General features: G+C 46.0%; 1 protein-coding gene across 4 annotated transcripts in view; it reads right to left on the minus strand.

Annotated features, from left to right (window-relative positions):
* PAX5 (paired box 5) overlaps positions 1-13397 on the minus strand; it is a 149696-nt gene that overhangs the window by 36848 nt on the left and 99451 nt on the right. For all 4 annotated transcript variants that reach the window (XM_040540353.1, XM_040540355.1, XM_040540354.1 and 1 more), the window contains one exon: positions 4474-4575. In XM_040540353.1, the coding sequence (XP_040396287.1) occupies positions 4474-4575 (102 nt within the window). The remainder of the gene's footprint in view (positions 1-4473; positions 4576-13397) is intronic.

Below are 13397 nucleotides of genomic sequence, written 5' to 3' on the forward strand. Positions count from 1 at the left end.
GCTCCTCACCAGTCACCTTTTCAGGGATAGCAGCCACCAAAAGGCAGAAGGCAGTACAAGCATGTAGGGCCAGTAACCTGCAGAGGAACACTCTTTACAGGAGCCACAAGAGATGCCAGCTCTCAGTTTGTAAAGCTCTGGTGCGAAATCAAAGCAACACCTCTGGTTCTTTGGTTTCTTTAGAGAAAAATCTTTGATTAATTTATTCTCTTGGCCACATTAAACATTCATGAATCACATAAAAAAGGGAATTCTGTGGTGACAAGTAAGTCCCTGTTTTTGCAGAGAAGGAAGGAGAGAAATCTGAGAGTGTGGATCAGATGTTTTGTGCCAGGCACGGAAATGCAGAGCGGGCACGCTCCCGTAGGACAGTCTCGGCTGCTGGAGAGCCAGGAACCATTGGTGGGAGGAAGAAGCCTTTCCTGTTCAGATGAACAGTGGGGAAGCTGGAGAAGCGATACAAAGAGAGCAAGAAGCTGAAACTACATGGCTGCTGTTTCCAGCTTGAAAATGCCAAGGGGCTCAAAGGTTTCCTTCACCCTTCACACATACTGTAAACCCCCAGCAAATATGAGACAAATACCAACAGTGTAGTGGGGAATAGCTAATTCACAGCAGCACAAGCAATGTCAGCAGCATGCAACAAAACACCCTTTATGTCTTATATATATATTTCTCCCACATCTCTAAGTACTTAACTCACACAATCACTTAATAATGAGCAAAAATTAATGGCTAACAACTAAAAATCTTATCAAGGAAGCACATTTCTAGCAGAGGCTCTGAAAACAAGGAGGTGGCATGTTATTAAATGAATCCCTGTGAAAAAGGTAAAACAAACGTATACATGCTTGGTCATGGCAATTTGGCTATTTCAGAACAATTGCAGATGTGCCTCTGGAACCAGACCTGATCTGTCAGCTACTTCTGGGTCAGCCCCTCAGAGACTGTGGTGCTTTCCCTAGCAAGGCTCTGAAACTCGCCCTGCAAATGACAAGAGGCAAAGAAGGATTGAGAAGGTATTTTGGATGCTAGTTAGCAAATTCTCACTTAAATGAGAAGGCGAACCTAAAGAAATTGGAGCTGACCTTCACACTAGCTGGAGCAGAAGGTTGTTATTAAAGGAACCAGTGAGAGGAACAGTGCAGTTATTCAATGTAATGGGTCACACAGGCCTATGTGTAGTTAAAAATAAAATCTATTACCTGGGAAAATCAGCTCAGACGACTCTATATCACTGACCCCTCACTGCATTTCCTCATACTGAGCTCCACCAAGCCCATCATTCTCACAGATTTGCCATCCCACTCTGGCAGGTGCTCCTGAACAGCTGGTAACTGCTGATGTATTTATTCCCCAGCTCCCACAACCAAAAAATAATAACAATAATAAAGAAAAGGAAGAGCGTGTATACCCCTTAAATGGGGAAGTGACCAGGGCTCACTGGAAATTCACAGAGTCATAGAATATCCCGAGTTGGAAGGGACCCACAAGGATTATTAAGTCCAACGTCTGGCTCCCCAAAGGACCACCCAAAAAGTCAGTTCATGTGTATGAGAGCGTTGTCCAAATGCTTCTTGAGCTCCGGCAAGTTCGGTGCCGTGACCACTTCCCTGGGGAGCCTGTTCCAGTGCCCGACCACCCTCTCGGTGAAGAACATTTTCCTGATATCCAGCCTGAACCTCCCCTGTCACAGCTTCAAGCCATTCCCTCAGGTCCTGTTGCTGTCCCCAGAGAGCAGAGCCCAGTGCCTGCCCCTCCACTCCCCTCATGAGGAAGCTGCAGGCAGCCATGAGGTCTCCTCTCTGTCACCTCCAGGCTGAACAATCCAAGTGACTTCAACTGTTTCTCCTACGTCTTCCCCTCTAGACCCTTCTCCATCTTTATTGCCTTCCTTTGGACACTGTCTAACAGATTTATGTCTTTCTTCCTTATACTCTGGTGCCCAGAACTGCACACAGTACTCAAGGTGAGGCTGCACCAGCTCAGAGCAGAGCAGGAAAATCCCTTCCCTTGGCCAGCTAGCAATGCCATGCTTGATGCACCCCAGGATACGGTTGGCCCTCCTGGCCGCCAAGGCACGCTGCTGGCTCATGTTCAGCTTGCTGTCAACCAAAAGCCCCAGATACCTTTCTGCAGGGTTGCTCTCCAGCCTCTTGTCCCCCACTCTGTATGTGTAGTCAGGGTTACCCCTTCCCAGGTGCAGAATCCAGCACTTGCTCTTGTTAAACTTCATATTATTAGGGATTGCCCAGCTCTCTGATTTGTCCAGATCTCTCTGCAAGGCCTCATCAAACTTGACGGAGTCAAAAGCTCCAGCCAATTTGGAATCGTCTACGAACTTGCTCAAAAATCCTTCAAGTCCTTCATCCAAATTGTTAATGAAAACACTGAAGAGGACTGGTCCTAAAATGGAGCCCTGGGGAACCCCACTAGTGACAGATCACCAGCCTGATGTAGCCCCATTTACAAGAGCCCTCTGGGTCTCACCCGTCAGCCAATTGTTCACCCATCTTACTATACTTTTATCTAACTGTATTCTGGTCACTTTGTCCAGATGGATACTGTGAGAGACAGTGTTGAAAGCTTTACTGAAATCCAGAAAGATTGCATCAACTGTCTTCCTTTGGTCAACTAGATGGGTGATCTTGTCATAAAAGAAAATTAAGTTGGTAGTGGAAGGCGACCAGGAAGATGACAGATTTCTACAAGGTTTCTAAAAGCCTCTAAATTGCCATCTCTAAACTTTGTGTTCAACAGCAGGTTCAGGCACAGAATTCATACCTCTGTCTTCATGACCAACCTGGCACACACATGATTAACTGATCCTCATACTCCAAATGCTCTGAAGTGTAACTACAGTTTTCAGTCATGCTAAAAAGTTAATGTAAAATTGAATCCTCAGATGATTTAAGCAGCTGGCAATGCCACTGAAGTAAGAGCAGCCAAGCTGAGGACAAAAAAAGCTTTCTAATAGCTGTGTGTCTTTGAGAAATAGCGTAAAACAAGAAGTCTAACCTAACATTTTCCAAACAAGACTTTCTTTCAGATGTTCAATTTTTATCTTTTTATTTTTATTAAAACAGCAGTCTTTCATCCTCTGTAGTCTTTCCGAGACTACATTTCATGCATAAAAATTGTTTCAACTTAATCTCTGATCTAGCATCCATAGCCAGTTTCTAACTCTAACAGAAAAATAACGTGGCTGATTAGATTATTTTTCTTAATTTCTCAGTGATCTGCTGGAAAACATTTTACAGAATATAATCAATTCTGGACAAAAAGACTAATCCCAAAAGCCTGGTCATCATGTAACTATCATCAACTCCTACTTTCTTATTAACAGTATTGTTTTCTAAATCACCACCTCCTGGAGCCATGTGATTACATATGAAATTCCACTTTGGGGGATTTTCTTCAATAATTGTCTGACCTTGCTGACTCCAAAGTGTCTAACTCAGATGACCTTAAAGGCTTAGAAAGCAGTAGGGGAAAGAAAGATAATCCCCAATTTATCATTAATTTTCAAGCTATACAATACTTACATTACTTTTAACATATATATTTGAGCCTCAGGATACTTCTTACCCTTGTAGACAGCAGTGTCTGTCATGTCCAGACCAAAGGCAGCAGAGCTTGGGGACAAATCCCTTTCTTTCTTTCAAGCCGAAATAAGCGCACTGATTTCCAGCAGTATCTGATCTCCAGTGCTTTGGCAGGAGTTAGCCCAACTCAGCCTTCCCACCACCACATACCCACCAGCTGCCCACTGCCAGCACCCCGATATCATCATCCTATTGAGCATTGCATGTAGATCCACAGCCAATAGTAAGAGAGGATTATGCAGATTATGTTACGCTCACGCAGACCTTACTCTGCCAAACCCAAGAGCCTGCACATGCTCAGCTCCCACTGGTTGCACAAGCTAGCCATTAGCTGGTACCTGCCATCTGGCATTTCTCACCATGAGGCTCAAAAACGGGAAGGTAAGCACAGAAAGAGATGTATAAATAGCAACTGTCCTGAGGAAAACTATGTCCCCCAGAAGTCGTCTGGATTGCCACAGTTTGGCACAGAGAAATGTTAAGGTCAGGATGTGTCTAGCTCCCAGAGACTAGCAACCTCTTACGTGAGACATGGCAGAGGGATAAAAAGGTGCCTGTGTTGAATGGGAAAAGCCTGGAATGGTCCAAAATTAAGCTATCCCCAAGCTTCGCACATGGAAGGCTGGAGGCACTTTCAGCATCCCAGTGCAGATGTGCTTTGGCAGTCTAAATGCTGGATTATCTCTAGCACTGAGAAGTCTGCTCCTTCACTTAGGGCTGCGTTACATCTCTTCCCTCTCCAGTGCTGTGATTTCTGTCTCATGGTTGCCTCAGTGCAGAGCATCCAGAAAGTGCCATGCCTTCTTTCTGAAATGCTGTCTTCCCTGCCTTCCACCCCCTCCTCCCCCCCATTTTTTTGAAAACTCACCAGGCACCATTCCTGTCAGCGCTGGAGCTGAGTAGCTGCCCTGTCCGGCAGGGGGGACATGTGGAGGGTATCCTGGGAGGGTTGTGCTTGCCAGCTCACGACCTGAGGAATCAAACCAACAAATCACCACGTGAGCATCACGACCAGTGGACATGGTTTTACATCTCCCCAAACACTGTGAAAACAGCCATGCATTTGTCATAACTACTCTGCAAGTACCAGAGTGGGATTTTTAGCCTGGCAGAGGGAGAAGACACAATTTCCCTTCCTCTGTAAGCTGCCATAATGCTCTGACAAAGAGAGATGGAAAGGGGAAGAGACGAACACTGCAGGGAGCAAAAGTCACCAGTTTCAACTCCAGCTGCTCTCCCTTTAATCCCAAGTTTATCCAAAGTTCAGGTTTATAAAGTCAGAAACAGCAAAATGTGAAATAACACTGATTTTAATGACACTTTCCCAGAAAACTCTCTAGGAAATCACACCGCATGGTCTGATGGCTTGCAGAGATTTAAATAAAAAGCAGGACATTATTTGTGTCTCTTATTAAGGCAGTTTATGAAAAAAACACACACACACACTGAGGTCTGAAGCCAGTTCAAAAAACTTGGCTGTTGCTCCAGAAAAAGGGGAGTCAGATTCACATACACAGCCTGACAGAGCACTCTTTACTTAGACTACAGAAACGTGCCTTCTTATTCAAGTCTCCTCAGGTCTTCCACAGAAATCACACCACAGAAAGGCAGTGGGATGTCCCCGTCTCATTCTGCCCCTGGATCACTGTGCTGAGGTGCCCTCACTTCAAGCACAGCTTCAGACACAGCTCCAAACACCAACCTAGGACATGCAGCTGCCTGCTGAGCTAAGGCAAGAGGTACACACAGTATTCCATACCAAAGACACTACACAAGTAATGTCCAGACCCTGTCCAGACCCTGCCTCCCATGGTGCAGATGCCAGGATACCCTCCTGCTCCACAGGCTGCAGCGGATGCAGTGAGATTTCAAGGAAATCTGCTGTAGTTTGTTGTGCTGAAATTAGATCAGGAGCCCACAAGGCGAAAGAGATGCTCCCATGAATCACACCAGGAAGGATCCAGCACAGCCAGCCTCTCATCATAGAGGGAATCCTCAAGTTCACCTCCTCAAAGCTGAGGGCATCTTTGGTTATATCACTCACTCCAGGATAACTGCCTTCAAAGATTGCTCATACACATGGTAACATCTACCCTGGGACGCCATGGAAGGGTCTGGAGTTGCTATCCTGTACTGGTGTGCATCAGCTGTGAGCTTCATCTCCAGTCAGGTGAAGGAAAGAGGATCCATGCCCCCGCTGCGGAGAGGCCTGGTCCCCCACTTGCATGGCTCACGTGTCACCTTGGTGCTCCCACACCTCAAACTCGTGCATGGAAGGGACCACACAGGTGACAACCAGCAAGATCAGAGATGCTATTAGCACAAAGCAGGCTCAAAACAGCCTGCTCGGCAAAAATCACTGACTGACAGTTCCTTCATCAAAACGTGGTTATCTCAGATCAATGAGAAATATGAGTTTTTTCCCAATTTTAACATCCCTGACAAAAATAAGTGTACATATTCTCATGTTCAAATTGTTTAGCATAGGCATTTAATTTTATGATAGTCATTTTTAAAAACTATTTAGAGCTTGTAGAGATTGAAATCACAGGTAAAAATTAAACATTTTCCCACTAGCTAAAATAATTTTTAAACTTTTCAGTTGGAAGAAATTTTAAACAACAGTTTCATTTTGAATTGACCTAAGAATAAAATTTTTAATCACTATTCAATTACTATTGTTATCACAGAAGGAATGGAATGTCACCAGATGTAATGAGGCACGGGAACCTGAGATATTGCAAAAAGCTGTTCACCACTTCGTGGCCCTTGCTACAAAGGCTGCTTCCTCCATCCCTTCTGGCCCGACAAACGGGTTTATATCTGAATGCTCCCACACTGCCCAGCGCATGGCATCACTGCCGTGATCTCAGCAGTCTGCACCGACAATTCAGTCCGCACAGTCCCTCTCAGGTCCTTCCTACAGAGCTTCTATGGTTCATCCACATCCTGAAAGCATTCAAGACTCAAAACAGGTATGTAATTTGTTCTCCAGTTTTAGAGGGAAGGAGGATTCCTAATGGAAGGACATCATGAGTTCTGATTATTCAATCTGGGCAGAAAACAGCTCTTTTAGATTAAAACATTCTCCCCTCATAACTGCCCTGTTTCCTGGTCTCCTGCACAACATGAAAGTCTGATTATGTCATCTCTGCAGCCTGGGGAATGTGAAAGTATCTCTGGTCTCCTTAAATTTGGTCAGAGGACGTCAGCTTCACCCCCTCAACTCGCAGGCAGTGCGAGGTTAACAGTGATCTCCCCTACCTGCCACCCCACCAACAAGGGTCCCAGAAGGGCTGCCGCTGCTGTTCCCTTCCTTTCCCCTTTCTATCACCACAAAACAGCAGAAGCCTCATTTCCCAAAGGTATCCAGTTCTCTGGTAGCATATGTCCAACAGGTGAGCTTCCCTTCTCGTCGTACACACTGACCACCCCCCAGTGCTCATTTTCTGATAGCTATTAAAAAAAAAAAAAAAAGCCTACATTGCCATATAATTTATTCAAATATATAGAAATATTACAACATATTTCAATACCCAAACCTCTGTCATATTCTTTGTGGTTAGGATCATTTTCAACAGCACTGGGCAACATAGCCACCATTGGAGACACCAAGAAAAGTTGATCCTCAGCTTTTCCATAAATAAAGGCAACAACACTCACAGACTAATATGTTCTACAGGTAGCAGCCTGGTCTGGTTTCCATTGCATCCCATTTCCAAGTTGAAAGTTCTGCCATTTGCCTACAAATGTCACTTCGGCAGAGCCTGGGAGGTAGCCAAGGGGAGCTGGCAAGGACCAAGGCAACAGCTGCAGGTGCTGCAACCCTGTCTTTTCCTCTTGATTCATCTGATACGCTTACCCAAAAAAGAGAATAGAGCATCATTGTCCTCAGTGAGATTTTCCCCAAATACAGGCAAGCTTCAACTGTGTTCAAATAATTAGTTTCAGAGAAACATCAACAACCCTAGCACAAAAAGAGGGTAAGAAGCAGCGTCCATAGCAGGATGTCCGTACTGTACAAGAGCAAAGCACATCTGCATTTTAGTAGTGGGCCACAGAGACTTCAGGACACACTTATTCCTGAGTTCCTTTGGCCTGGTCTCTTTAAAGGCTATTAGATGGCTAAATTTGGAGGCAGGGCAAGGATGGCTTGGAGGCAGAGCTTCCTTCCTCCTGTCCTTACATCCTGCAGGACAGAGCAGCTCAGCTGCCACCCCCAGCCTTAGGAGAAGCTCAGCTAGAGCACAGTCTATCAGGATTTTCCAACGACAATTTCTGCCAGCGCTGTGAGGTCACTATCTGAAGCTTCAGGTGCCCAAATACCTTCCCGAGTTTGCCTGAAGTGGCCTCCCCATGGAGAGGCTGGCAGCCCCAGTAGTACCCATACCTGCAGGGGTATCTGCTGGCCTTCAGTCAGCATGCCGGGCACAATGATGGGTCTCCCACCCCGGCACAGTCACAGCTGGCCCACAGCTCAATTAAAAGTTTATCATCGAGGAAACAGTTACCCGTAATTTTCATGTGACCATGTGTTGCAAATTTTATGCCAGACTTATATGTAAAAAAAATGGCAGAACTACAGAATGGCAGCCTGTTTTCCAGCGAGCAACCACTCCCACTCCGCTGGCTGGTGACACCAGCACTTATTTTTCCCTAAAATTGAGAGTGAGAGTGAAAGAAAAGAGCAAAACAATAGACTCCATATGCTTGGGCTCCATCTCCGCCATCTCAGGAAATCCATTAACAAAGGGATGTAAAACATATTGTAGAAGCCTGCAGAGTTTATAATACTGGTGCTTAAAGCATCAGCAGACAGTTCCTGCAGCTCACCACCCTCGCTGGGGATGGGGAGATAACCTCATGTCATGGCACGTGGGGCTGACGGTATGTCACTGTCAGTGACAGAGGGAGCACACACAGCTCACTCCTTCCTACTGGAGTCAGGATGGGCACCTAAACTGGATAATTGATTAGCTGACAAATACCTGTTTACGTTTTGCAGATAACTAACTGTTTCTGACCTTCCTGGCAAAGGAGATAGTCCTGAGGGCCATGAAATGACTCTATCCGTGTTACCTTTGAGGATAAATATTCAAGAGAGCGTGCCACACCCAGGGGTCCTGGCTCACTGCCTCTCATGCCACTTCAGTCTGCAGGAGACACTGACATATCCTTCAGGTGTCCTCACTGGGCTTACTCAAGTCACTAGGGAGTATCTTTAAGGTGTGCATCATCAGCACGCCTCTGGCCTGTCATACGCGAGGGGCTTGTTCATCCAGCCCCACATGAAGGCAGAATACAGATACGCTCTTTGAGTGGGAAGTGGTGAGGCTGGCAACATCCTTACTAGGGTGGGAAGTATGTCCTTTCCCTCAACATGGCCAGGTCCCAAGGAAGTTCTGTCTCATCCACATTGATCTTTACCTTTTCACAGGCACTTTGCACCACCCCAGAGGAGTAACACATTATTCCTTGACTTCCAGCAGCACTTTGGATACCCCAGGTCCAGGCTGCAAAGCCTAGAAGGACTTTGAATCTTCATCTTGAACCAACATATTCTGGAAGCTCAGGGGAGCATACAGCATCCAGGCATGATGCTGAGGAGATGGGATGCTTTTGCACGACTATGGCATGCCACTGATGTCACACAGTATACCACTTTCATACAATATCCTATGTCTGCAAGCCCAACAGCAAAGTGTCACCACTCGCTAGGACTGCAATTAAACCAGAGACTGGCTTGAAGTAGGTTTATGGGCATAGGATTAAAATAATAGCAACCCTAGAAGTGATGTGTGGATAAAAAATATGAATACAGGACTATCTGCACTCAACAACCCTTGCCACAGCACCATACAGTCAAATAAGCCCTCTTGGAAATGCAAAACTGCCGAGTAGAGGAAACCTGAGATTAGGACGACTAGGGAAGCCTTCATCCTGGAGATGGGGGTGAGGAGCCCATTTTCAGTTTTCAGTACTGCTACAGACAAGCCACTTTCTGTCTCCAAGTCTTGTCTTTTCCATCTCTCCAATGGAGAGAGTTCACCACTTCTTGAATGAGTCTGAAGGATTAGCACTGCAGCATTCTAGGTAACGTGACATTTAAAATGCTTTTCCCACTGAAGTGCGTTACAACAAGGAGCACACCAGCCTAAGCTCCAGCAGGCAGGCTGCAGCACATGCTTACCAGCGTTGCCTTGTGACTTGCCACCAAGAGATGAACATGCATCCATCTGGAGAGGGGCTGAGGGCCACGAAGCTGCGCAGCAATGGCATGCCACGAGGTGGGGTGCATGCACCCTGGCTGGCATCGGGGCAGTGGAGCAAGCATCTCTTTTGCGGATAAATATGCAAGTACATGACCATCTTGAGCTTGCTACAGGGATGAAAAGCTGCTCATCATTTTGAGTTTGAGGCATATTCCTGATGGAATTCATTCTGCATTACTCCAGAAACTAGAATATAATGATGCTAAATAATAACAATATCAACTGGCACTGTGGGACCAGAGGCCGCAGCTACGTGTTAAAGTGCTTGGCTCTGTACACAGACGATATGCAATGAATGTCCATCCTTCCATTCACCGGCAGCTGACAGCTTGCTTGCACTGAGAGCAAATTATCATTTCTCAGAAAAAGTGCAAATAAGTAATTTTCTTCCATTAAAGAAATTATTTTGCAACCAGCAGCAGGAGAGCTCAGCAACACTCCCTCCAAGCACGCATGGTAAGCTGCACTCAGACATTGGCAAATGCTCTGCTCCTACACACGATACTAGAGTCTGGCAACATGCAGCAGGAAAGGCCTCTTGTCTCCAAACCACAGTGAGAAAAAAATGAGGAAATGGTTCAGAAGCATTCTTTATTTTACTTACCTTTTTTTTTTTTTTAGGAAAAAAAAAAGCAGTGAAGAGCATTTCCAAGTGTGTCTTTGTATAATAAAGTGTGTAAACGTGAGTCCAATTAACTTCACACTTAACTACTAATGAAATTATCTCATTTTGCTATCAGCTCAACTCTCATCCATGGCAGTAATTAACCACTGGGGGTTGTCACTCCCAGACACATGACACGAGGACTTCCTCAAGCTCAGGTGCTTCAAACCCTTGCAGAATTCATTACCCTGACAGTGTGAAAACCCTTCACTTTCAATACCACAGGGCACCAACATGTTTTTTTTCCCTTTATCTAACTGATTGCCAGTAACAGTATGAAAGAAATGAATACACTGGAGAGGTAATTAATTACTGCAAAGGATACATTAGAAAATGCAGGGGGTTCAGGTGGTGGGGAGGGTAGTTCAGAAGCTCTTTTGCCAATGCCTCAGAATAGCTCCTCTGCAATAGAGGGGCATTTTTCTCTTTGAGGTGCCTGTGGGCTGTACTGAAGCAATGCTAGCCGTGCATAGTAGCTTCCACTCGCTGTTTCATGCCTACAGCAGACCTCAGGAACTTGGGCAAGGACTAGGCAGTGCATTGTGTTAACAGGATAATCCCATCTCTCCAGAGACAAAGGTTCAAACACGGAATAGGTCACTAGTACTATAAAAAACAGCTGCATGGTTTGTGAATGCCCCGTGTGTGTTTGCTCTTGCCACAGGCACGTTCACAAAGTCATTGGCTGGTCTGAAATAGCCACCCAACGCAGTGTGCACCCCACGTCATGCCCCATGCTGGGAGTGTTCCACCATGGAATCAAGAAGTTCCCCAGGGCTCCACGCAGACAGGTCACAGGGCAGAGACTGAAGCAGTCAAACTTACCACAAAAGAGACTTTTCTTTGAAAAATCTGGTTCCTCCTATGAAAAGCTCTTCCTTGGCCAAGTGATGACTTTGATAATACTGCCCCTGTTGTTCCAATCATTATCAGGAGGAAAACATTTTGATCAACCTCACAACCCTCTCAGCAGGAAAAGGTCCTCTACGCATCATGGAATGATAGAAGCAGAATGGTTTCTGTTGGAAGTGACCCTCAAAGACCATCAAGCCCCACTCCCAGCTCCTGCTCCCCCCCCCGGGACACATGTCACACTGACAGTCCGCCTGGGGTAGAGAAGCACCCCAACTAGAAATGAGCTTCTCCTGAAAAAATTACCCAGCTTTACCACATGCAATAAAAAAACAGCACTCGGCACGACAATGTCACAAAACCTCCGCTGTTACCACCTCCCAGTCTGGCCACAGCCGTAACACAGGAGGCAGGAATTAATCCTCTTCTGTCCTTCCCTGGAGGTACAGTGGAATTATAAAACTCAGCTGTCCTGAGTGAATTTTAAGGATTTGTTTGGTGTACCTGTCACCTTTACACCTGACTCCCAAAATCTGGAGGGGACTGGAGCTCGGGGTGTCAGGCAGCACCAGCCCTTGGACCTTGCTCCCCATGCCCTGTCCCATCCCCTGCCTTGCGACCGACTCCTCTGCCCTGCCCTGCCCTGCCAGGCTGGTGAGGACCAGGCTCGCTCAGTCCAGAGCCCCTACGAGCACATCCCAGCCTTTGCTCCAGCCACGCTGTCCAGCCTAAATGCGATCAAGGCTTTGCTTCCTGACAATGTCTGTGGTCTGGATGTGGTCACATCTTCCCTGGTTACACCAGGAAAGGACAGGCCACCGGCACAAGACCCAGACAAACCGAAGTGCAGCTGTAAATGAATAACTTCCCCTCCTGTGCTCATCTAGCTCTATTTGTGGACATCAAACCAATTGCAGCATGCTTACTACTATGAGTTACCTCTCCCACACCTAATTAGAGGCAGATAAAACAGTGGTAACAGACAGATCACCTGTAATGATTTTGCTGACTCGATTATTCTTCTGACAATTAGCTCTGGCTGCCAAAACCTCACAGGAATGTCAAAGTCTACTTCCTACAAAGCAGGTAATGTCACAGGTGTGACCATGAAATCAATAATGAGGCATAGCTCTTGCAGAGGGCATCCAGGTCAGATGGAACAGCCCTTAAATTAAACATTGATAAGCAGAACACAATTATCCATCATGTTTAAGTGCCTGCGTGAAATTAGCAGCCAGGGAATGGGAGCAGTGGGGGAAAGATTAGTGGAGGAGGTATTGAAATGCACAGTGTCCACCGTGACTGTGGATGCAAGGGTTTGTGACATCACTGTAATCTGCTATCAAGGCCATAAAATTCAAATTAAGCGCACTGCACTGAAATGGGGGTTGCAGTTATGGGTTTATTTTTCTTCTCACCTGCAAAGCAGCACAGATGTCTAAAGGAGTCCAGAGCTGCCCTTCATATCCGTTGTTTCTCTTGCTCTTCCCATTGACACTACTACACTTTTTAAAAAGAAGCAGGGCAGGTAAAAGAAAAAGGAAGGAAGATCAACACTTTCTTGTACAGAGAAAATACAGTGGAGAAGTACAGAAGAAACCTCCAATCTTTTTTTTCCCTGCAATTTCTAAGCAACAATTTTGGAGCTGCAAAATGTCTCTTCTGAACAATTTCTCTTGCCTGCTTTTGCGTAAAACTCCTGTCCTTTTTTAGTTCTAGTGTAGCCACTGAGCTGCTCTGCCCCAGGAACAACCTGACAGCCCAGCTTATTAAGTACTTTTTAGAGCTGTTAGCCATAAGAAGGCTTTGTCTGCAGACCTGAGGCAAGGATGACCACTAAGCTGCACTCTGTCATCCATCTCAAACTACAGAGTCTACCAGGCTCTCTTTCCCCTCACATAACACATACATCCAGGATTAGAAGTCTGTAGTTTGACCCTGCCAAGTTTAAGATGTGTGTGGGCACACAGACACACACACACAGAGTATTGGAGGGGACATCTG

Source organism: Cygnus olor, chromosome Z, assembly GCF_009769625.2.
Source record: "Cygnus olor isolate bCygOlo1 chromosome Z, bCygOlo1.pri.v2, whole genome shotgun sequence".
Lineage (NCBI taxonomy): Eukaryota > Metazoa > Chordata > Aves > Anseriformes > Anatidae > Cygnus > Cygnus olor.